Source organism: Lethenteron reissneri, chromosome 14 (genome assembly GCF_015708825.2).
Source record: "Lethenteron reissneri isolate LAM-NWPU_2019-01 chromosome 14, ASM1570882v1, whole genome shotgun sequence".
NCBI classification, from domain to species: Eukaryota; Metazoa; Chordata; class Hyperoartia; order Petromyzontiformes; family Petromyzontidae; genus Lethenteron; species Lethenteron reissneri.
The window spans coordinates 4891967-4914802 of record NC_083792.1 but is presented as its reverse complement, the minus strand read 5'-3'; the positions used below and the strand labels follow the sequence as shown (position 1 = coordinate 4914802).

General features: G+C 46.5%; 1 protein-coding gene across 7 annotated transcripts in view; it reads left to right on the top strand.

Annotated features, from left to right (window-relative positions):
* The window catches only part of LOC133342272 (tyrosine-protein phosphatase non-receptor type 21-like), an 86949-nt gene that overhangs the window by 6508 nt on the left and 57605 nt on the right, over positions 1-22836 (top strand). For 5 of the 7 annotated variants that reach the window (XM_061551328.1, XM_061551327.1, XM_061551326.1 and 2 more), the window contains one exon: positions 20891-20988. In XM_061551328.1, coding sequence (XP_061407312.1) covers positions 20891-20988 — 98 coding nt within the window. Of the gene's footprint in view, positions 1-14974; positions 15730-20197; positions 20291-20890; positions 20989-22836 lie in introns of those variants that run through there. The other 2 variants (XM_061551330.1, XM_061551329.1) reach the window with 2 other exon arrangements.

Sequence of the window (22836 nt, the reverse complement as noted above, 5' to 3'; positions counted from 1 at the left end):
ACAAGAATGCAAAAGCAATTCCTGCTGATTGTCCAACGCTAGATGCAAGCTTTGCCAACACAGCAAAACAACAACAACAACAACAGCTCTAGACCACAGCAAGACAACACACTGTCCCTCAAACATTCGCAAGGGCACCCCCAGTAGCAGCTGTCCCCTGTGCAGCGCAGGGTGGTAACTCGGTGCCTGGCCTGCAAAAGCGTACATCATTCGTTCAGTAAGGGACCGTGATTGCTATGTTGCAATCCCAATTGAGTAATTAGCAAGGACATTGCATTTTTTTTGCAAATTCGTTTTAAATGACACTTGCCTAGATTTTTCTAAAAACATTTTTTTAGCCTGGGCAGTTCAAGTGCAATTTCTATAAACCCCCACGACTTGCTTGGCATGGGGAGGTCGTCATCCAGCAGTGGAGAGACAAAACAGCTGTACATTTTGTGAGAAGCCTATTGAGAAAAGAAGTCTCTTGTTCAAAGGAAAATCTAGGTTTAAATAATTGAGTCGGAATAAAATACCATTCTGCCAGTTTTTTGTTCACGGTAAATTGCTCCAATTGGCAGAATAATAGCAGCGATTTGGCTGTTGTTTTTGTCCGTCATCTTTTTTTACACGGATTTTTTTTCCCGATAGGTGAAGTGGGCTGCCAGATTTTGACCCAGCACATCATCCCAGTTTCCATTCCTTCAAATCGTCAGCTCACATTGCATTAAATTAGAATTTGAAAATCACTCGTTTTGCCATAACTGTTCGCCTCCGTAAACATACGGGAGGCCTCTTGGGTGTGCAGAGATGGGTTTGGTGAGGATAACTACGAGCCAGATATTGTCACAGTGGAGGATGAAGCAAACACATGTGATTTCAGTCATGGTTGGTATGTGCGAAGAATTGTAACGATTATTACATACCCAGAAAAAAGGCTAACTAACAGAGTATCAATATACTTTTACAGGAGGGTCATCTCCAGCATTGGGATCATCGGCCAATAATATGAATGTGGGTGTTTGGGCACGTGGGAGGAAATTTGAGTACCCAGAGAAAACCAAAGCTCTCAAGAGAGGGTTGGTGACCGTATGTAGCCAACCATGCTAACCCATACTCTTTGGTTCTTTCGGTAAAGTCACGTAGGTAAAACATTAAAATTAATTAAATCGCGACGTTTCGGACGCAACACAAGCGTCCGTCATCGGGCGGGACAACCTCAGCAAGAAACAATTGCTGAAGTGGGCAAAAGAGCTGCTAATAACAAGGGGTTATAAAAAAGAACAAGTTTTTTCTTGCTGTGGTCGTCCCGCCTGATGATGGACGCTTGTGCTGCATCTGAAACGTCGTGATTTTAATTTTTTTATTTTAAAATTTAAAATTTTTTTACCTACGTGAAAACTTCAAATCTAGACATGCTAACCCATGTCTACAACACCTGGCAAGTCCTGGTTGCCACCCATTTAAACACGAAGCAGCTTCAACTCTTGTGTAGCTTCTGAGATATGATAGGATCAGCCACATTTATGATGATACAATCCATAAGATAGGTTATTTTAGTGAGATGGCGTAAATATAAATGTGTCGTTAAACCCGCCCAACACCTGACACAGCCAATTAGTAAGGTTTGTCACGTGAACAAAGCGAGCCAATTGGTTACTACTTCAGCGCAGCGGTGTGTTGGAGAGTAAACCCACAACATTTACACTTCTCGTACATCTATGGTGATACGGTTGTTGTAAGGCCATTCACAGGGGTTAGATGGTGATGGGACTGTGGTTAATTAAATATGATTGGATAATTGAAACCATAGATACTGTTGACCTCTGTTTGGGGCATTCCACAAATGTTCAATGCAAATACTGTTCTGTGTGCGGAGGGTCTTCACATACCACGTTTAAAAAGATGGGCCGTTTTGACAAAGCGGCGTGTGGCTGTTGCTGCTGGCAGCCAAGGCTGAGAACACACACCGAAGAGGGCACCCACCGCAAGGCTGGAGCGATGACATCAGCTGCTCGTGCGCGAGTGCTACAGATGGATTTTTGCATCCGACCGTGATATATGGCGACGTTTTTTGTGGGGGGGGGGGGGGGGGTGGTTTTTGACCAGCGTCTGGGTCATGGCTGACGATGACGATGATGACATTTGCACGGCAAATAAGTACGAAGCCGAACTGCATATTTTCGAACTGATTTTACCACAGGTGTGTGTGATAAAAAAAAGCTAAATGTAGCGCTTAGAGTTGTTTACACCATTCCCAATGTGTGACGTTTGCAAGATTTTTTTTTTAATATATTCGTCAGTGTTGATGCTTGGTGACGAAATTTCTGACTGGGTGTATCGGTCTTGCTGCTGTGACATCCACCATCTGCAGAGAGGAAACGCAAAGCAAAATGTTCCTACAGCTCTGGTGTTTGTTCACACCGTTCGCCATCGGTGTGACCTTTGCAGAGATCTAAAACGGCACGTGTGTGAATGTCAGCACTTTGTAAACACCTGAAATGGGACAGTGTTCTTCTTCTCGCGTATGGAATAGTTGGTGTACAGCAACCGACATTTCTATATCCAAGCTTGAAAGCCACGTGGCGCCATTGGGTGAGGCTGCGATGTTCATTTGGTCGATACGTAGTTTTGGGGCCTGTTGTTCTGGTTTAAGTGGCCTTGACAAGGGCCTCTCTCAGCGTTTTAAGTTACTCTTCTTGCCGAGCGAGTGACATTGGTTCGCATGTGGAAGTAACTGCACAGGTGGACCACGTGAAGGTTGTCGTCACCCACTTGTCTGATGCCGACAGTAGCCCGTGCTGAATTTTTTCGATATTCTCATCCGAAACCGATTTTTGGAAAGAATCGGACGTAAAAAATAAGTAGACTTTAGTCGATGGCGGACGCTTCGAGACTTACGGAGAATGTGGGATTTTGGAGCTACAAGTGTTGCCGCCCCCCATACATCCACGTATTTATTTATTATTTTTAAAATTCTCGATCGTGGAGAGCAGTTAAAAATGTTCGTCATACTTGGCTGTGCACGAATGACCACGTGAGGTGATTGATGGCATTGGGAGGCTTTCTTGGCTCGCGTGTGGGAGTTTGCCTTTGGTGGGAGAGAATTTGTGTAAAAAATATATATTTTATATATATAAATAAATACAAACCTTGTGATTTAAATCCAAAAAGTTGCCAGGGAAGTTGGGTAATAAACCGAACTCTTCAGGGTCAGGAGTGGTTATTTTTTTAATTGATTCTCGTGCTATTGAGTCACGTGCGATCCAAATCGGCTGGAATGCGCCCGGTCTTGGGGTTGAACTCAGGTGCGGCGCTGGGATAGGCGAACACCACGCACGGCAGGTTGCCAGAGGCTGCGGGGCTACTTGGTGGGCAGCAGAGGGCAGGTCAGCAAAATTAATCGTTCTCTTACTTCTGTAGACTACGTGTGCTCCCCCGCCTTCACCCACGCACACTGACCAGCGTGATGAAGTATGGTCAAATAGCCACCACGACCCACATGGTGTGGGGGAGGCCCTCATCCAGCAGTGGATTGACAAATAGGTGTACGTGTACGTTTTTCACGTGTCCAATAATTTTCTGCTTTTCTTCAGTCATCGCCAACCGTAATTTATTCCATTCGCAAACCCCACCTTCTAAGTTCATGCTCTTCCCAATACTGTATTTAAACATTGGAGGTTATCCTGCTTCGAACATGGTCCTAACCGAAGCCTGCTTGTATTGTCAACACCAATAAACATCGTCGGCCGATTTCTCTTCACCACAGTAGTGATTAGGTCAGGGGGTCGGCAAACCAAAATAACCAGAGGAATTTTTTTTTAGAATGCGGTAAAAACCTTAATGTTTAAAGAGCTGCAATGCATGTGAAAACAAGACTGTGGTCTCGAAAACACATTCCTGCGGAGGGAGCTGCTTGTGTATTCCGCAAATATGCCCGACTGTGAGGGCGGGCACAAGCCGGCGTGAGTAGGTTAAACGTTGAGTTTTATAAGGGCACCACGGGGTGACCAGCCCCTCCCCACCCACCCCCACCCAGCCCCACCTTCCCCACCCAGCCCCTCCCCAGCCTCCCCACCCAGCGCCTATCCACCCTCCCCACTCAGCCCCTGCCCACCCTCCCCTCCCCACCAAGCCCCTGTCTGCACGACGGACGGACACAATAATCCCCTGTGGACTGGTGTAACCTGGAGGTTCCTACCAGTATAACGAGTCATGTAGCAGCGCCTTAAAGAGCCGCGTGCAGCTCCGGAGCTGCGGGTCACTGACCCCTGGACTAGGCCATGCTCTTCGCTCCACGTGCTCACATTTGAACGTATGCACGCCCACACTTAAGACGAAGCTGCCCTGTGCAGCCATACAGATTGCTGGGGCAAGTGCGATTTACTAAACACCTATTAAGGGTGGCACGGGGTCAAGGAGGTGGACAATGCCCGGCTGCCTGTGTCTCCCCATTGCTCATGTTTACACTCAACACCAGGTACTTGTACTGGTAGGAACCTCCTGGTTACACCAGCCCACAGGGGATTATTGTGTCCGTCCGTCGTGCAGGGAGGGGCTGGGTGGGGAGGGTGGGGAGGGGCTGGGTGGGGAGGGTGGGGAGGGGCTGGGTGGGGAGGGGCTGGGTGGGGAGGGTGGGGAGGGGCTGGGTGGGGAGGGTGGGGAGGGGCTGGGTGGGGAGGGCTGGGTGGGAGGGTGGGGCTGGGTGGGGCTGGGTGGGGAGGGTGGGGCTGGGTGGGGAGGGTGGGGCTGGGTGGGGAGGGTGGGGCTGGGTGGGGAGGGTGGGGCTGGGTGGGGAGGGGTGGGGCTGAGTGGGGAGGGGAGGGGTGGGGTGGGGAGGGGCTGGGTGGGGAGGGGCTGGGTGGGGAGGGGTGGGGAGGGCTGGGTGGGGAGGGGCTGGGTGGGGAGGGTGGGGAGGGGCTGGGTGGGGAGGGGTGGGGGCTGGGTGGGGAGGGGTGGGGCTGGGTGGGGAGGGGCTGGTCACCCCGTGGTGCCCTTGTAAAACTCAACGTTTAACCTACTCACGCCAGCTTGTGCCCGCCCTCGCATTCGGGCATATTTGCGGAATACACCACGCCGCGCCGCCGTTGACCCTGGCTGTTGACCGAGCAACCCAACGTTCCTACCAGCTCCCTCCGCAGGACAATGTGTTAATGGCCGAGTTCATCTCAGGGAAGCCCAGGACTGGTTCCCAACATTACTCGCTGCTGATGTTAGCTATGGTTATGTATTGAACTCGGGTCATCGGCTGTGATCGCCACTCGCTCCTGCGTGCGTGCAAAGCAATATAGAAATACATCATAGCCTAATAGACGTTACAGTCGTTCCCTTGAGAGAGATCATTAAAAAAAAAATGTTCGAATAGAAAAAACCTGAGCTTCATTTGGAATGCACAAGTGAAATTATTTAACTCGCGGAAATATTGTGAGACACAATAACTTCGCATTCGCAGTGCGCCATGCATTCCTTTATTTCCTGTTGAAGTTGTAACAAAAATTGTAATTTGAGCAATAGACTGCTACTTTTTGATTGTTTTTTAAAAGGAGGGGAGGGGGGGAGTTGGGGAAATCACGCTGGCAAGCCGCTCGTGAGTGGAATAATAATTTTTCATTTTTGCCTTTTATGAAATGATGTGCTTTTTTTATGAGAGTTAAATATTCCACAGCACAGTAGTGAATCACAGCGTGGTGCCGCATTGAAACCAAATCCTTTAAAATATCATACACCATGCGTAATATCACATGACACCACGTAGGTCGTGAAGTGCTTCATCTTGCTATTTGTAGGATGAGTTTGTCATACAAGCCCATGGGAAACGCCGACTTAACGTCTCTACCGAAGGACAGGGCACATTCTGCTGTATAGAACGATAATTTTTTTTTATTTTACTAGATTAGGCCCACTGAGCTATATATCTCTTTTTCAGAGGTGACATGATCACACATTTTTGTTCAATGAAGTGGCTTATCACGTGGAAATATATGGCAGTCATATTTTATAAACACAGGTTTCTAAATTTGGAGGGAAAAAGCGGAGGACCTGCAGAAAAATCCACATGACCATGGGGAGAGAGAACACGCAAACTCCAAATATAGAGTCGCTAGGGTCAGGATTGAACCCATGACCTCCTGTATACCAGGCGAGGTAGTTTATATCTCACCGTCATCATGTAACCTGAAAAGTGTAGTTGATTATGCTTTGAAAAGCATTTTAAAAGCATAAGCAACTACCTGCTAACAACCTTTCAATTTGATGAAGTGCATTTGCTATGAACGTGTCGAATGAAGAATCCTTCAATAGAATAAAATCGGCATCTATTGGCAAAGGAAGTCTTACTAAATTGAAAGCAAAGAGCTCAAGTCGTAATTCTGCTCATGAAGAGCAACCATTCTTCAGACATCCAAAGATCCTTTGGTCTACTGGCGTATGGCAATTGGATAAAAGCCATCGATTGCTGTGATGTAATCTTTTTTCACGGAGGTCTTGTGGGACCCTGTGTCCGTTTGATAAAAAAATAAACATTCTTTTGATGCCCAGGCTTTAAAAGAAATAAATGGAGCCATTTATATTGATGTTTCCCTAATAGCGTATACACGTCTGACACGATAATGACTTGTGGAAGGTGCAGTTGTTATTGAGAGGTCTTAATCCAGCAGTGGACTGAGAATGGTTGATGGCGATCGATAATGACTGCAATTACTCGGGTTTCTTAATCACGGCACTGTGGCTTCCTCACACAGCGGATTCGTGGCAGCGGACGTCGCTCGGCTCTAAGAAAGCCATTCGCTAATTTACGGTCCGTTGCATTGCACTGTGATCCTACGCAGCAGCAGAGAATATATATTTATTACGTCTTTGTACAGCCCAGGTGACTTCTTGCAGAGTGCATTTGAACACTCATCTCAGCGGCAATGGACTCAGCCTCACTGTTAATGCCTCAATGGAAGGGGCGTGCGTCTCGTGCAGACTTTCTTGGTGTTGAGGTCTAATACATTGGCTTTCAGGCAGGGAAGTATTGCTTTTACCCTGGCTGTGACGATGAAACTCGCTGCACACGACAAGAGCGGGGGGGGGGGGGGGGATCCTATTCATGCGATTCTGTTTTTCCCGAGTGATTGCATGGTCAGCTCATGGAATTGATGAACACTAGGTGGCTGCATGGCATCGGGAGGTTAATGTTAGTTTTTGTGGGCGGGGGGGGGGGCAGGGAAGAGTCGAGTGGCTATTTAAATTTCTCTTGTCAGGATCTTGAGCCGGCGCGCACGTGAGGTTTTTATGCTTCGGGGTTGACGAGTAAAAAGGACGTATTTAACTTTTCATTTCGGGAAAAAAAACGGTCCACGTTTTAATTGGACTGTTTTGCCTAGCTTGTCGCCGCCCGAGGCCGATTCGTCGTTTTTTTTTTCACGCACCGCCGCTGATGGCTGGCAGGAAATTGAAGTTGAAATGAAAGCGGGGCGCGTGTTAAAGTGTGACCGCCTAGCGGATGTGCACGCAGCCATTCCGCCTTAAATCACCGCCGGTGGGACTCCCTGCACAACGGGGCTCAAGGCACGGGAATTGGCGTTGGCCGGTTTGGCGTTCCATCCTCATTGCCTCCGATTAGGCGGTGCTGGGACGTTACCCAAGGGTGGGTGTCACGCCGCATCGTCGATTCAATTCGTCGATTCAATTGGGTTCCTACGCTCACGATGCGTGCATTAAGCCACGTGTTTGTGTGTGCGCGTGAACATTTCATTGGGGAGCGGTAGTGCAATGGTGAGCGTGCTATGTTACGAACCCGGAAACCCGAGTTCAATTGCCGTTCGCGGTCCACACTAGTGACGATTATCTGAATCGGTCCTGTGCATCCTCCAGTTCGACTCCACCTCAAATGAGTACCTGGTACGGTGTGTAAACATCGCCACTGGGGAGACAAAGGTGGCCGGGCATGGTGCTGGCCACCCACCCCCTCGTGTGCCATGCTCGCGAACAGCACTTGCCCCTCCAGTCTGTTAAGGCTATATGGAGGGATTTTGTTTTTGTTTGCGAACATTTCAGTATATTTGATGCATATACATTGTGGCAGTGGGATGGGGCATGTTTCGCCCCCTGCGAGTTTGATAATATCAGTGGCGAGGGATATCTGAACCCGTCCTGCGTGGTGTCCCCTTCACCAACTCACACTGACCACAGTAGTATAATAGAGGTAGTCCCCGAGTTACGATGGTCCGACTTACGATATTTAGATCTTACGATGGCGATAGCGATACGACAAAATTGTCAAATATTTTAAATTTCGCGCAGCAGGCAAATGCAGCAGCGTACGAGATACGATACTGGACATAGTTTTTTTTATAGCAGATAGGATTGTTTACTGAAAAAACTTTCTATTAAATTTCAGTTCTTATAGGTATGCTAAGAATTTACCTTGTTTTTTACTTTACATTTTACTGTGCAATACAGTGTTGTAATTAATAAATACATACAGTATATAGTTTATACAGTACGGTACTGTAAATTGCTCTGTTTTGCTAAATTATCACCATTCTTTAAGACTCCTGGGTAGGCGAGGCCATCTTCGACTCACGATATTTTTGACTTACGATGGGGTCGTCGTAACGCATCTCCATCGTAAGTAAACATGAGCAAGACAATGTGGAAGAAGTGTTCAATCGGCAGTGGATTGACAAAGGGCCGCAAAATGTGTTCATGTTGTGTACAACTAGTTCATGTGACCCCTGCAGCCACTAAACGCATTGCAATGCACCAAGTAATGAAGCAAAAGAGAAAATTATTTCATGGAATGGCAATCCCCGAATCGTGAACATTCACTGGATAGATAGCACTGGTCAACACACTTTGTCTGGCATAAGGTATTCCAACGGTTTCAAGGTAATTTTGGGGTGCTGATTCCAAATCTGGCATCAGTTTTTGTCTATCACATCAGGTTTTTTAGATATCAAATATTGCATTTTCAATAAAAACTGCAGAAGAAAAATATTAAATAAATGTGGATATCTACATAAAATTATATTATAAACACACTATCCTAAAAATACAGCACCATATTTTAACACTAATGCAGTCACTGACTCGCAACAACTTGCAATCATAAGTGACAGAGTTAATTTCGGGTAAAATAAATGAAAATGGGGTATGCCGATAGCATAAAAATGATGTGATAGAGCAAATCTGAGATCAGATTTGGAATCGGCACCCTGAAATTAGTCTAAAACAGCTGCAAAGGTCCAGGCCAGAATTTTTTTTTTGTTGACCAGTGTAGTCGGTTTGCGAATTGTTGATCGCCTGATAGCAAACATGTACTCCATTGCATCGTTTGTATGGATGTGAAAATAATTCGTGGGAATAGGCTCCATCAGTCTACTTCAGTGCTGTGATAAAAGTGGCATTTTTTTTCTCTCAAGGTGCCTAATTTACTGGATTACCACTTTGTGCCTGCTTACAAGAACTATTTTCCGCCTGTGATCACATGGGAGATATTACTCCAAGTCATAGCTGTCACTTCGGTAAAACCTGATGTGCGGATAACGAGGTGCGATACGTACATACGTAGCCGGGGCATGGTGGCACACGCTTGCAATCACATGCTTTGGAGGAACGAGCTGAATGACGTAGATTGATCTGGGAAACTCAAACCCGTCGAGAGGGCTGCAAGGTGGCCAAGGAATGGCATTGCAGCAAACGTGGCTTTTTAACCTGCCTCTGCGGACATTCGTGGAGTTTTGTCTAAGTGCTCCGTTTTTGACCTCTTACAAGAAAAACACCCTTAAAAATGAATCGGCTAAGCGTCCCAATGTTTTTTAGGTCCAGATCTGATAAACAGTCCCAAGACTTGTTACCCACTTGGGCAACTATGATATATGTAAAAATTAAATTTCATGGGAAAATGCTATTCTGGCTACAAGTGTATTTCCAGGGCATGCTAGGCCGTGTATTTGTGAGCAATAATAGACATCGACAGACACTTCCGTACCGGATACCGCATTCAAACTGCCTGCCTCGTGGCACATGCTTTAATATTTAATTTTCACTGTCACAGTGTAGGGGAACTTATTTGATTTTCTTGTTTTTGATCATAGTTTACATTTAATTTCATTAAATCAGGCATTCATTTGTTTTTCTCAAAATTGCGTTCTTCTTCTTGTGCTGGAAAATAAAGTCATCACGTTATGCGCCAAGCAGAGAAGTCCACAATTTCAATGGATGCGGAACTGATGGAGGCATCGTAATACGCATAATTTCATTTTCACTAGAAACAGAATGCACAGCCACCGTACGCACGCTATTGCCACGGTGCTATTTTGGAATGCCGAATGCAAATCCCATCGGTGTACATAAGGTTTGTTCTTTGTTTTTAATCCCCACTGAAGTATAATTTTGGTTTACAAATAATGGCAATGTTTGCCAGCGTTGAGATGGTATGAGATGTCTCGCTTTCTTGTAGATTTGCAGCTGTCTGTGACTGCTGTTATGTTTGTGGATATTTGTAGAGTGCAAATTTTTCCATTCCTTTCATGGTTTTGTCACAGTTGGTCTAAGGTGTCTGAAGACATATTTGTTGTGAGAGATGCAGTTCCCAGAAAGTTGTGTGTGGGTATGTCTTTGTGTGGTGTAGCTGCGTGGCCGGGAGTCAAGAACCATTCCATGTTCACCTTGGAGTGCGACATGGATGTCTTCTTTCTTTAAATTATTTAATAAAAAAATATTTATCCACGTTTTTCGATAAGATTCCATGGCTGTACCATCAGAAGAATTTCCATAAGGTACAGATACAATGGGAGGTTTATCGATGCCTGAGTGCGGTCAAGGGATGGGTCCCTAACGATCAACAATATTATCTATGCTCATAACCTGGTAATTTCTGCTTACTCTGAGAAAGAGTTGGAGACTGGAACCTAGAACGTGCCACTAAAAGGTAGGGCCTTACCATTAGCCTCACAAAAACAAAGCACCTGCCTGGGTGTTATTGCCTGTCATTAAACACTCCACCCTCTCAACTCTCCATGAGTGATGGGGCAGTATTGGAGAGAGTGAAGGAGTTCCCATACCTGAGCTGTGTGCTTGTAACAAGTTCCGGTTGGGCAGCAGAGGTCTCATTCCGAATCCAATGAGCGGCATTATCTTTTCATCAGCTGCGTAATGCTGTGTGGAAGCTACCTGGCCTGTCCCTCCATACAAAGCTCCAGGTCTTCTCAGCCACAGTAATCTTCTCCCTCTATGATTACAAAACTTGGACCCCTCTGAAGGAACATCTGTGCCAGTTTGAAACATTCAGGCTGGCCTAACTTCTATCCCTTCTGCGTTTAACCAGGCTAGATTGTGTGATGAACTTGCAGATCCTTGAAAGATCTGGACACAGTTCCATCAGTGAGCTCCTCCGGCAGGCAAGGCTTCATTGGTTGGGACATGTAGCTCACATGCCTAGCCACCGCATTCCCAAGCAGCTTCTGATTGGCCAGATAGAGGCGGCTAAATGGGCATGGCATTGGCTAGAGAAGAGATGGACTGATGTGGTACAGGAGGATCTGGAGTGGAGTGGACTTGCTGATGACTGGTACCGGCGGTATCAAGATCGGCCTCTATGTAGGAGGCTCATGACGGATGCTGCTGGGCAGATATACGGAAGTCGCCCTCCAACAACAACGGAGAGTAGAGTAGCAACACTTAAAACAACGAGCGGAGCACCAAGCGGGTAAAGCGCAGCAAGTTGGCACAGTAGAGAGTCCAGGTAATGCATCTGTCGGCCATCTCACTCAACCCAAAACACCTGAGGCTGTTCTGTGACCTGCCCGCGAACCTTCGACACGTCACATGGTCTCAAAGTGCACCTAGTCTGGCACAAGCACTGGGGTGACATCACCGTCACTTAGTGGCGAATGTCAGCTGTTGTGCCGTGTAGTGGTTAGCACACTGGGCTACGAATCTGGCGATCTGAGTTTGATTCCCGCTCATGGCGAACATCAGTGGCGAATATCTGAACCGGTCGTGGGCCTACGAAATGTCGACTTGGCTTCATATGCCTACCTGGTGGGGGTGGGTGTATGCTTGCCTCAAGAGCCTCTATGTGTAGGCTCTTTGGGAATTTTTGTTCAATCTTTGTCTCGATGTGGGTGGATGTGTGTAGGTGTGTGCATGCCAAGTACCGAAGTGTTTGTGTAGGTGTGTATGTGTAAGTGTGTGGGCGCTTGCTAACGGAAACTACCTCAACAAGAAGAGCTTTATACGCGTATGAGGCGTGGCGACTGGGAGCAGTGAAAAGCTTAAGCCATTAAGTGCCTGTTTAGTTTGGTGGAAGCGCATCCAGGCCATTACCAGAATAATCGGCTCAACATTTGGACATGCAGCAAAAAAAAACTTTACTCTTTCATTTAAATATTAATGCAACCAATTTTTTTTCTCTAAATAAATGCATTAATTACAGAAACAGTGGTGTCTCTGTGTACGATGAATAATGAAGAGTTTATAAAAAAAAAATTTTTACAATAGGTGGACAGAATTTGTCATTTATAATAAAGTTAGAATAAAATAATTAAAATAAATAGTTTTCCAGTTTATTTGTCAATCCACTGACGGATGAAAGCCTTCCTCCTCATGTCTGGCCAGTCATGGGAGTTTGACCATACTTCACCATGCTGGTCGGTGCGAGTTGGTGAAGGTGGTGAGGCCCAGGACTGGTTCGCATATTAAGATATCACTTGCCACTGATGTTAGCTGTGGCCGGGAATTGAACTTAAGTTACCAGGCTTATAGCGTTGGTGCCCTAATCACTGCAACACCACTCTACCACACCCCCAGTAAAAGTAGAGCATTGCAAGAGTAATGATGTATTTCTCAAGGGAACTTTTGAGGGTCTTGCGTTTCAGCAGTAGATACATTTCTCGTGCAGTGTTGCAGCGTATAGGGTGGGGGGGGGGGGGGGGTTACGTGCTAAAACACTCGACTCAATCCATAATTGACTGCATCTCATTCTCGGTCTCAAAATTGTTGAACCCCTTCGGCAAGGCTTCCTCCACTGCGGGTACTCATGTCTCTGCCAGTCCAATTTGGCTCGTTTGTAAAATAATAGTTTGAACATGTGCGGCCTCCTTTTTTTTTTGCGGGGAATAAATACGTACATGCGAAAGCGTGCGTGTGTTTTGACGACCGGTGTTGTGGTTAGCGCTACTCTGCTCAGAACCCCGGCGACCCGTGTTAAATTTCCTGGCAACGGCTAATGTCAGTGGTGGTCATCTGAACAGGTCTTGGGCTTTCTTTCCCAGGTCAAGTCAGCCTTCAAATGAGTACTTGGTTCGGTATGTCATTTCTTGTGAAATCATGGGGCTTCTGCGCGACAGAACACTGTGCTTGTCAGCACCGCAATGCACCGCTCAAGATTTGGCAATGCCGACACCAGAAAAAGCGTTGGCCTGTGCAGAATATTGGGAAGAGACTAGAAAGGTTGGATCGGCACTGGGGGGGGGGAGACAAAGGCATCCAGCCGTGGTTGTTGACCATACCGTTCCAGTGCTGTGCTACTACTGTGTTGGAGCGGTGCTGCAATGGTTAACGCACTGAATTATGAACCTGGTTTAACCCCTGCCTTAATGAGACGCTTGCTAACCGGCAGTCTGCATTACGCATGCGTGTATGTTGACGTTCTTTCGTACCGTACGTAGCCAACCGCGCTAATTTGAGGTGCCGGGGGAAGGACAAGGCACGAGACACGAAAAGCAGCTCCCCTAAAAAACGAGTTTTTTTTCCAATTTTACAGCTTATACGTGGGCCGTCGGCCTTTTTTTGTGTTGGATGGTTGCAATGAGCTGACGTACACACGATGTCCTCCGTTCTGTGTGTGCCCTAATTTACGGCTGTGGGCTTTACTTTGTGCTCTCGCCAGGCATTCCCCCCCCCCCTTACCAGAGCATCGTTGTCTTGCCAACAACACCGCTACGCACAGCGGAGGCCGCTGCACACCCTCGTGACATCTGCAGACTTTGGTGGGATGGTGGGGGGGGGGCCTTGCTGTAGCCGTGATTGAGTTCACCTTTCTTGCTCGGGCTTTTAAACTTGCTAGTTAGCTCCGTTATCCGTGCGCATTTCGATGGTGTTAGGAATCGGTCGTTCTCTTCAAAGCGGGCACTTGAGCGCTTGCATATCGTTTGATTCGCCGAGATATTAAATGAATACAGATGCCAAAATGAATCTGTCGAGGATGTTGGATTTGTGAGATTTTTTTGTTCCATTAAATTCCAGGTAGTGTGTGTCGAACCGGAGACAATCCGATGCATGTGTGTAATTATTCACGAAGAGAAAGATACCTGTCTGGAATTCAAGGAAATCTGAAAGATTCTTGAAGCTGGAAATGTTTGGCAAATCGTATGGAATAACTCGTGCGTTGGCTACAATGTCTGAGAACACCTCAGCTCAGCGGACAAAAAATAAACGTCACTATTAGGTGTTCTAATCTTATGTTTTTAAAAAGATATACACAAATGATCTTGAAATGTTCTCCACGTTTGATGTTATCCTCGGGCGACCCAGATAGTGTATTGTGTGGTGATGATTATATATTTTTATAACATTGGTAATGGTATCTTCGGTTTATACAACTATGAATGAGATCATTCAAATTCGGTGGGTCTTTCTTTAAAGTCACGAGAGATAAGTTCTTGAACCTTTACCGAAAGACCCAAAGAATATGAATTCCTGCAGTCACGAAAGCTTGAAGTCAAGAGATAATACAAATTTAGAACATACATTCTATTTTGCGTTCATTGTAATTCCAAATCAAGTTAAATTACGCTGTGTGGCAATGTTGGTCTTATTTTAAATTATAATCACCGTTATGACAGTTGGGAAAATAACCGTGGTGTATCATTAACGTAATCGGTTGGGGTTACATTTAAACAAAATGCTGATGAACCATGAGAAAATTGACACGATGATAGCGATGATGATAGTAATGATATAATCGATGATGACGATAATGATGATAGTGATGATGATGATAGTGATGATATAATCTGACGACGATGATGATAGCGATGATGATAGCTGATAGTGATGATCACGATGATGACGATAATGATGACAGCATTGATGACAGCGATGATGATAGTGATGATAGCGATGATGATGATGATAATAGCAGTGATAGTGATGATAGCTGATGATGATGATAGCGATGATGATAGATATGATGATGATAGCGATGATGATAGCTGATGATGACGATGATGATAGCGATGATGATGATAGCGATGATGGTAGTGATGATAGCGATGAAGATAGCAATGATAGTGATGGTGATGATAGCGATGATGATGATAGTGATGATAGCTGATGATGACAATGATAATGATAGCTGATGATGATAGCGATGATGATAGCGATGATGATGATGATGCGACGCTGCCTCACAGTAAGTCCTTTTCCCCCTCACAAAAAAAAGACCTCTTGAGCTATTTACGGAAATACACTCAGCGTGGCCGCACTGCCGATTTGAGGATCGCGATGCGTCATTGATCTGCGAAACCGTGGCATTTGCTTCTCTCGCGCGCGCGTCGCGTAACAAAGGGAAAGAGCGGCAATCATTAAAATTCTGCTTCAAAGCCACAGTGTTTTTTGCCGAGCCCACGTACAGCCGGCGTCGTGGGTCTTGCCGTGAGATGACGGGCCGTGCGTCCGGGGTACGACGGTCTCCGTGCGCGGAGCGGGTCTCCGTTAACCCTGCAAGGCAGCGCCGCTCCCCAGTTGGCTCGCAGCAAGGTAAGCCGGTGTTTGAATTTGTAAAAAAAAAAAAAAATACGTTTAATTCTCGCGCCCGTCGTGTCGACAATGTCGTGGCTGCGGTGTGACATTGCTATCCAGACTCGCAAATAAAGAGGTCATGACAGCGTGGATCATGTGGCTGCCTTTGTTCAGGATGTATCTCGCCTGAGCAGCTCCAAAATCACGTGGTGTGAGTGCGTGAACATTACCGTATAAGTATGTGGGGGGGGGAGGGGGTATACACACCAGGGGGAGTGGTAGTGTAGCGGTTAGCGCGGCGCTGCGCTACGAACCCGCGACCCGAGTTCGATTCCCGCTCACGGCCAACACAAGTGACGATTATCTGAACCGGTCCTGGACCTCCCCTAGGTCGGTTCAGCCTCAAATTAGTGCCTAGTGCGGTGTGTAAACATCGCCACTGGGGAAACAAAGGCGGTCGGGCGTGGTGCTGCCCCACCCACCCCCTCGTGTTCCGTTCCAGCCTTCATAGGTGCTCGCTGACAAAACTTGCCTCTGCAGTCTAATAAAACTATACGGGCGATCTGTGTCTATACACACGTGGGGAGTGGTAGTTTAGTGGTTAGTGCACTGAGCTACGAGCCCGGCGACCCAAGCTCGATTCCTGCTCATGACCAACATCAGTGAAGATTATGTTAACCAGTCCTGGGCCTCCCCTAGGCCAACTCGGCCTCAAACGAGTACTTAGTATGGTGCGTAAACATCACCACGACGGAGACAAGGCAGCCCGGATGTTGTTGGTCACCCACCTTCCTCGTGCGCCGTGCCGACCTTCATAGGTGCTCGCTGTCAGCACTTGCCACAAGAGTCTGTTACGGCTTAATAGGGGATCTTTGGTTTTGTATGTGTGAATGTAATGGAAATTTGATAACAGGTGTATTTGTGGATTTTGCAGCAGGAAAAGGGAAAATATTTCCAAGCAAATAAAATACTCTTGATTTGTCTGCTCGGTTTACTGTACGAGTAACGTAGTTGGCCACGATTTGCTTGACTATTTGCTTGCAATTTTCCGACTTGATTTTTAATCATAAACCAGCCAGTGGCCGGAAATTCCAAATATCGGGCGTAATGTATTTTGACAGGTATGCAGGACATTGGCACACGCTTTCTGCGTGATATCACAAAGCATAGGAACCGTAAAACTATAAAACGAGAAATTCTGCAGTAATTTCTTTCAAATCCCAAGGTGTTCATGGAGAAAATGTGGCAAAAGGCACCTGCGGTTGGCAGTCTCTCGTCAGCTTTTTGGAAGCCCCCAGGGATTTTTTTTTATTGAAATCAGATTTTGTACTTTCATATGCAAACGCCCCCTGTGCACATTCCAAGTGCGATGTTAAACCGTACTGTACTTGTCCAATGCCTTATATATGCCACACGGGATGATTGTCAATATGAAGTTTAGTGGAGAAATAAGGGTTTTTTATTGTCAGCCAAAACGTGGAATGTTGGTGTTCACATCCCACAACGTTGGCATGTGCTTTATGCCAACATTGTGAAGCATCCAACGCAGAATATCCCTGGTTTTGATCTTCCACGAAGCTCATGGTCCACCCGAAACAGCATCTGCACAAACCATGGTAGATGCGGATATCTCATGCACAAATGGAATTTTTTAAAACTCTCCAGAGTCCAAGTCTGGTCATCCAGAACAGCCCGTAAAACATAATGACGCAAAGCCTGATCCACGTGTACAATGGAGACTTTACACCGATACACTCCGCTGCTCCTGACGGGGTTATCTGGCTTGACCACCTGAATGTGAAATTGTAGTTGTTGCTGTGCATCTCCATCAGCCACACGAAAGAAGTAGAAGTTTTTAGTAAAGAATGCTGTTGGCATGGAGGGAGAATGGAATTAAGTTTTTCTTGTGTTTGCGTCTGCACTGCCAATATATGCAGCGTGCACCTATTTGTTTTGGATCGAACATCGGCCATCAAGAATCCACTGCTGGGTGAAGGCCTTCTGCTTCGCCGTCTGACCTGATTCAGATTGTTTTTCATTTCTTTATCTCCATGCCGGATGTCCTCTTGGGTGTGCCCTCCCTGGGCTTCAACTCTGTTGTTATTCTCACCCATGGCCGATCACATCTAGCAATGTGATCTGCCCATGGCCGGTTACAATTTTGTAAGTCAATTAAACGTCTTTAACTTTGGTGTGTACGTACTTTGAACTTATTTCGCACCGTACGTAGCCGACCGTGCTAATCAGAGGTGTGGGGGAAGGACAACAATCTAAACAAAAAAGCAGTTCTAAAGAAATTAGTTTTCAATCTAGATTTAAAAGTGCATAGCTCCGGTGGCTTCCAAATATCGGAAGGAAGAGCGTTCCAGACGGCCACAGAAGCGCCTCCGTGTGATCCCAAGCGTGCATTTTGGGAAGCTTCATTGCACACTTTTAGGGTTTTACCACACTTCCCTGATGTATAGAGTACTGTATATACAGAGGACAGTTTTAATGCTTGTGTTGTGGGTCCAACTAAGTCACAGACGTTGTTCCTTTTAGAGGCAACACATTTATTTGTAACATGTAACACAAAGGGGTAACTGCCCCTTTGCCAGATACAGCTTAGGATGATTACCACCCAGCTAACTACCCTATACAGAGGAGTTACTGCTACGAAGGGTCGGGCCCTCACTCGGGTCCGCAACCACGTGGTTGCCTCGTAGGACTTAGAGCTTCCAGCTTGTAGACGTAGAGCTTCCAGCTTGTAGCCGTAGAGCTTCCCGCTTGTAGATGTTGAGCTTCCAGCTTGTAGACGTAGAGCTTCCAGCTTGTAGGTGTTGAGCTTCCCGCTTGTAGATGTTGAGCTTCCAGCTTGTAGACGTAGAGCTTCCAGCTTGTAGATGTTGAGCTTCCAGCTTGTAGACGTAGAGCTTCCAGCTTGTAGGACGTGGAGCTTCCAGCTTGTAGACGTAGAGCTTCCAGCTTGTAGGTGTTGAGCTTCCAGCTTGTAGACGTAAAGCTTCCAGCTTGTAGACGTGGAGCTTCCAGCTTGTAGACGTAGAGCTTCCAGCTTGTAGGTGTTGAGCTTCCAGCTTGTAGATGTTGAGCTTCCAGCTTGTAGGTGTTGAGCTTCCAGCTTGTAGACGTAGAGCTTCCAGCTTGTAGGTGTTGAGCTTCCAGCTTGTAGGTGTTGAGCTTCCAGCTTGTAGGTGTTGAGCTTCCAGCTTGTAGGTGTTGAGCTTCCAGCTTGTAGGTGTTGAGCTTCCAGCTTGTAGGTGTTGGGCTTCCAGCTTGTAGGTGTTGAGCTTCCAGCTTGTAGATGTAGAGCTTCCAGCTTGTAGGTGTTGAGCTTCCAGCTTGTAGACGTAGAGCTTCCAGCTTGTAGACGTGGAGCTTCCAGCTTGTAGACGTGGAGCTTCCAGCTTGTAGGTGTTAAGCTTCCAGCTTGTAGACGTAGAGCTTCCAACTTGAGACATAGAGCTTCCAGCTTGTAGCTGTAGAGCTTCCTGCTTGTAGGTGTTGAGCTTCCAGCTTGTAGAATGCAGAGACATCGGTCCCTCTCAGGGACCCGCCTTATATCCCCCCACGGTATGGGGCCGCTCCACCCTTGGCCCCGCCCCCTTCTGGAGCCTTCCAGCTCCCTCGAGAGCTTTCCCCGGACACGTGATCACCCCCTAGCCCCCCCCCCCCACATGGGGGCCTCTCTGTGGACACTCCGGATCACGTGTCTGCGGGGTCAACCAGAGTGCCATGGCTCGGGGCAACCCTGCCCCTGGGCTGACACTCTCTCACTCCTCCCTGTGGGGGCCCGCAGCACATGTCATGCGTGGTGCTCGCGTTATCCCAGCGTGCGCCAAGCCCCGCTCGGGCTGGTACTACACCCGCCCACGGGGTGTACGCGATGAGGATGCATCGCGTGCCGTGGCCCTCTCAGGCCGGCACCATACAGTGACATCCCCGACGTCACTACACTTGTATGTCAACACAGTGCATAAGCCTCGAACACATGCATTCACATAGGCAAAGACACTTGAGCCCCATTAAACAGAGATGGATATATACGTTTGTAAGAATTGTTATGGTTGCAATTTGCTTCAAGACATTTTTTTTCTTGAGGTGGCAGGGTGACTGGGAGGTCAGCACTGAGCTCACACCGCTGAAAATCTGGGTTTGAATCCGGGCGTCCACCTTGGATTTCACAGGAATCTCAATGATTTGATGATCTTGGCCCAGTTAATAATGACTGCATAAAAAAAATCCCATCACATTAAAGGAGGTGTTGCACTCGATTCTAGCTTTGAGAAATGAACAATGTTGGTTCGACTATCTCGTAGCAGAAGCATCCCATAGCAGCATGCGTGGGAAAGTGCTCTATGACTGAGTAAATAAAAACAATTATGCGATCATTCTCTGGCACAACGGTGCACGCTCCTGTGTGGGAAACACGAAGGGGTTCTTCGCGTCGTGAGATGGATATGAACGTGCTGGAATGGTGCGTGTGATACAAGTGAGCACTTGGTACAAGGCGAGGCGACGTTGGAGAAAGTCGAGGAAGTTTGCAGGCGCGCCTGTCGCCGGCGTGTGACCACAGCGGGGGGTGAGTGTTTGTGTTGCGGTAGTGATGCGGTTGGGGCACTGCGCTACAAACCTCGTGACTCGAGGCCATGAACCGAAATGGAACAACATTGGTGATGAATATTTGAACCGGTCATGGGCCTGCCCTAGGTCGACTCAGCCTCATATGAGTACCGGGTGCTGTGTTTAAGCATAAGCACTGGGGGAGACAATGGTGGCCGGGCGTGGTTTTGCCTACCCACCCTCTTGCGTGCCGTGCCGCCCTTCATTAAGTGTCCCTGAACAGTACTCTTAGGTTTTTTCGGTAAAGACACGTAGGTAAAAATATATAGTAAAAATAAATAATAAAAATAATATAAATAATAATAGAAATAAAATAATAAATGACGACGTTTCGGGCACAACACAAGCGTCCGTCATCAGGTTGGGACAACCACAGCAAGAAACAATTTCTGAAGTGGACAAAAGAGCTGCTGTAACAAGAGGCTATATAGAACAGTGGTTGCCCCAATAGTCTGTTGTACGCATGTTGAACTTCTTTCGCACTGCACATAGCCAACCGTGTTAATCGGAGTTTAAGGCTATATGGATGATCTTCGTGTGCATCTCTCGCTCTGTACAGGTACCAGTACTACCTGCAGCTGAAGAAGGCGGTGGTGGAGGGACAGCTGCTGTGCACCTTCGAGCAGGGCGTCCGTCTGGCAGCTCTCTCCGTTCAGGGTGAATATCCTCACGATAGCCATGTAGCAATGAATCCCTTGCGATTTGAATAATTGCTAAACTCTCAACAACTATTTTTATTTTACCAGGTCAGGTCCACTGAGCTATGCAGCTCTTTTTCACAAGCAACCTGGCCCCAAATAATAGCTCGACAAAGTGGCTTATTGTATGGAAATGTATAGCAGCCAAATACTCTAAACGCGTGACGTTGATTCTAAATGTGGAGGGAAAAACCGGAGGGCCCGGAGAAAAATCCACGTGACCACGGGGAGAACATGCAAACTCCAAATATATAGACGTCAGGGTTGGGATCGAACCCACTTCCTCCTGTATACCAGGCGAGGTAGTTAACATCTCGGCACTGAGGTGCCCATATAAGGAGAAAGCAAACATAATTTTGTCACGGTTTGGGGTCACGGTTAGTTTTAAGCTTTGGGGGGTTTTAAATTTTTTGGTCCCATATGTACACTCTTACACTGCACGTCGCATTTACAACGTCTCGTTTGTACTGTCCGCCTTGGTCTGCCTTGCTCGTGTGGTTTGTAACATCGCGTTTTCATTGCCTCGTTCTGCCGTGTCCGTTCTGTGAGCCTACATGTAATGCCATTGATTGCTAATACACGTGATTTAATCCATGTGTCGTGAGAGCAATAATTGATTATCACGTGATGTGCATGCGGTGAAATCATTACATGCCAGCTGACTTGTCATGCGGAGGAGCACCCTCCCTCGGGAATGTTTGTAAATGCAGTGCGTCTGAAGGTGGTGAGTGGAGTTTTCTGCAGTGATCTGCAAAGTTAGTGACTTTTGGTTTTTTGAGTGGACTTTTATTATTGGCTGTATAGTGATCCCAGGCTTGTCCTGCAATTTAATGAATATTAATTTTAATTAGGGATCGATCGTTTTATTCAACAGTTATTTTATTTTGCTCTCTTATCTGTACTGTTAATGTGTGTTATTTGTAGGGCTGGTTTGCTCCATGAACCTACATTTGACCTTTAGCGTACACAGTGGAACACTTCTTGTCCATCCTGCTATAGGAGAGTGGCTATTGACGATTACTATAATTTGCTCCTAACCGTAAAAATGGCTCCTGATATTTTGCGCAGTTTTTTTGTGGTTAAATGCCACAAAATACGACGACGACGTTGCCATCGTCACTCGACTGACGTGCCCAAAATGCAAAGTTAAAATATCAATTATACATCCACCAATAATAGTGGGTAGTATGTTTGGCGCATCTGGTTGGGCCTTAGATTTTGGAAGTTACAGGTGAATAGGGCTGGAGGAGGAAGCTGTCACATGGCTCTGTGGCTATGTGGGATGAAGCCCACTCACAATATAACATTGACAAATATGTATTATTTTTTATGTCTTGTGCATCTGGTGCTCTAGCTGTGTGCAAGTCACGTGTAGAAGCAATCGCTAAACAAATGGGGCCTCGGATAAGAATTTCCACCGTAATTTTAATAAATTGTAAATTCACCATTGGAACCTCCTTTGCCAGTAGAAAAATATGATAAAAAAAAATTCAAGGACAGTGCATACATTATCAGAGTTGTGTTTTTTGTTTTCATTCCGACCGCAGGTGTTGTGGTCAATGCAAACATGACTCCTTGTAAAAAAAGGTGTCCGTTTTGTTGCCAGATAAAAGGGTAAAAAAACAATTATCAAATTGTAAATTGTCAATGTTTACACTCACGGTGCTTGTATCTTGAACATGAGAATCAATTTTAATGGATTAAGAATTGGGTGCCTACTGTGTGGTCTGCTTTGTCCAGTGTCTGGATTAGGCCTGCTTTCCGTTTGTTGGGCAAGCGGTTGGCTTATTTTTTTTTTTAGGCCAAA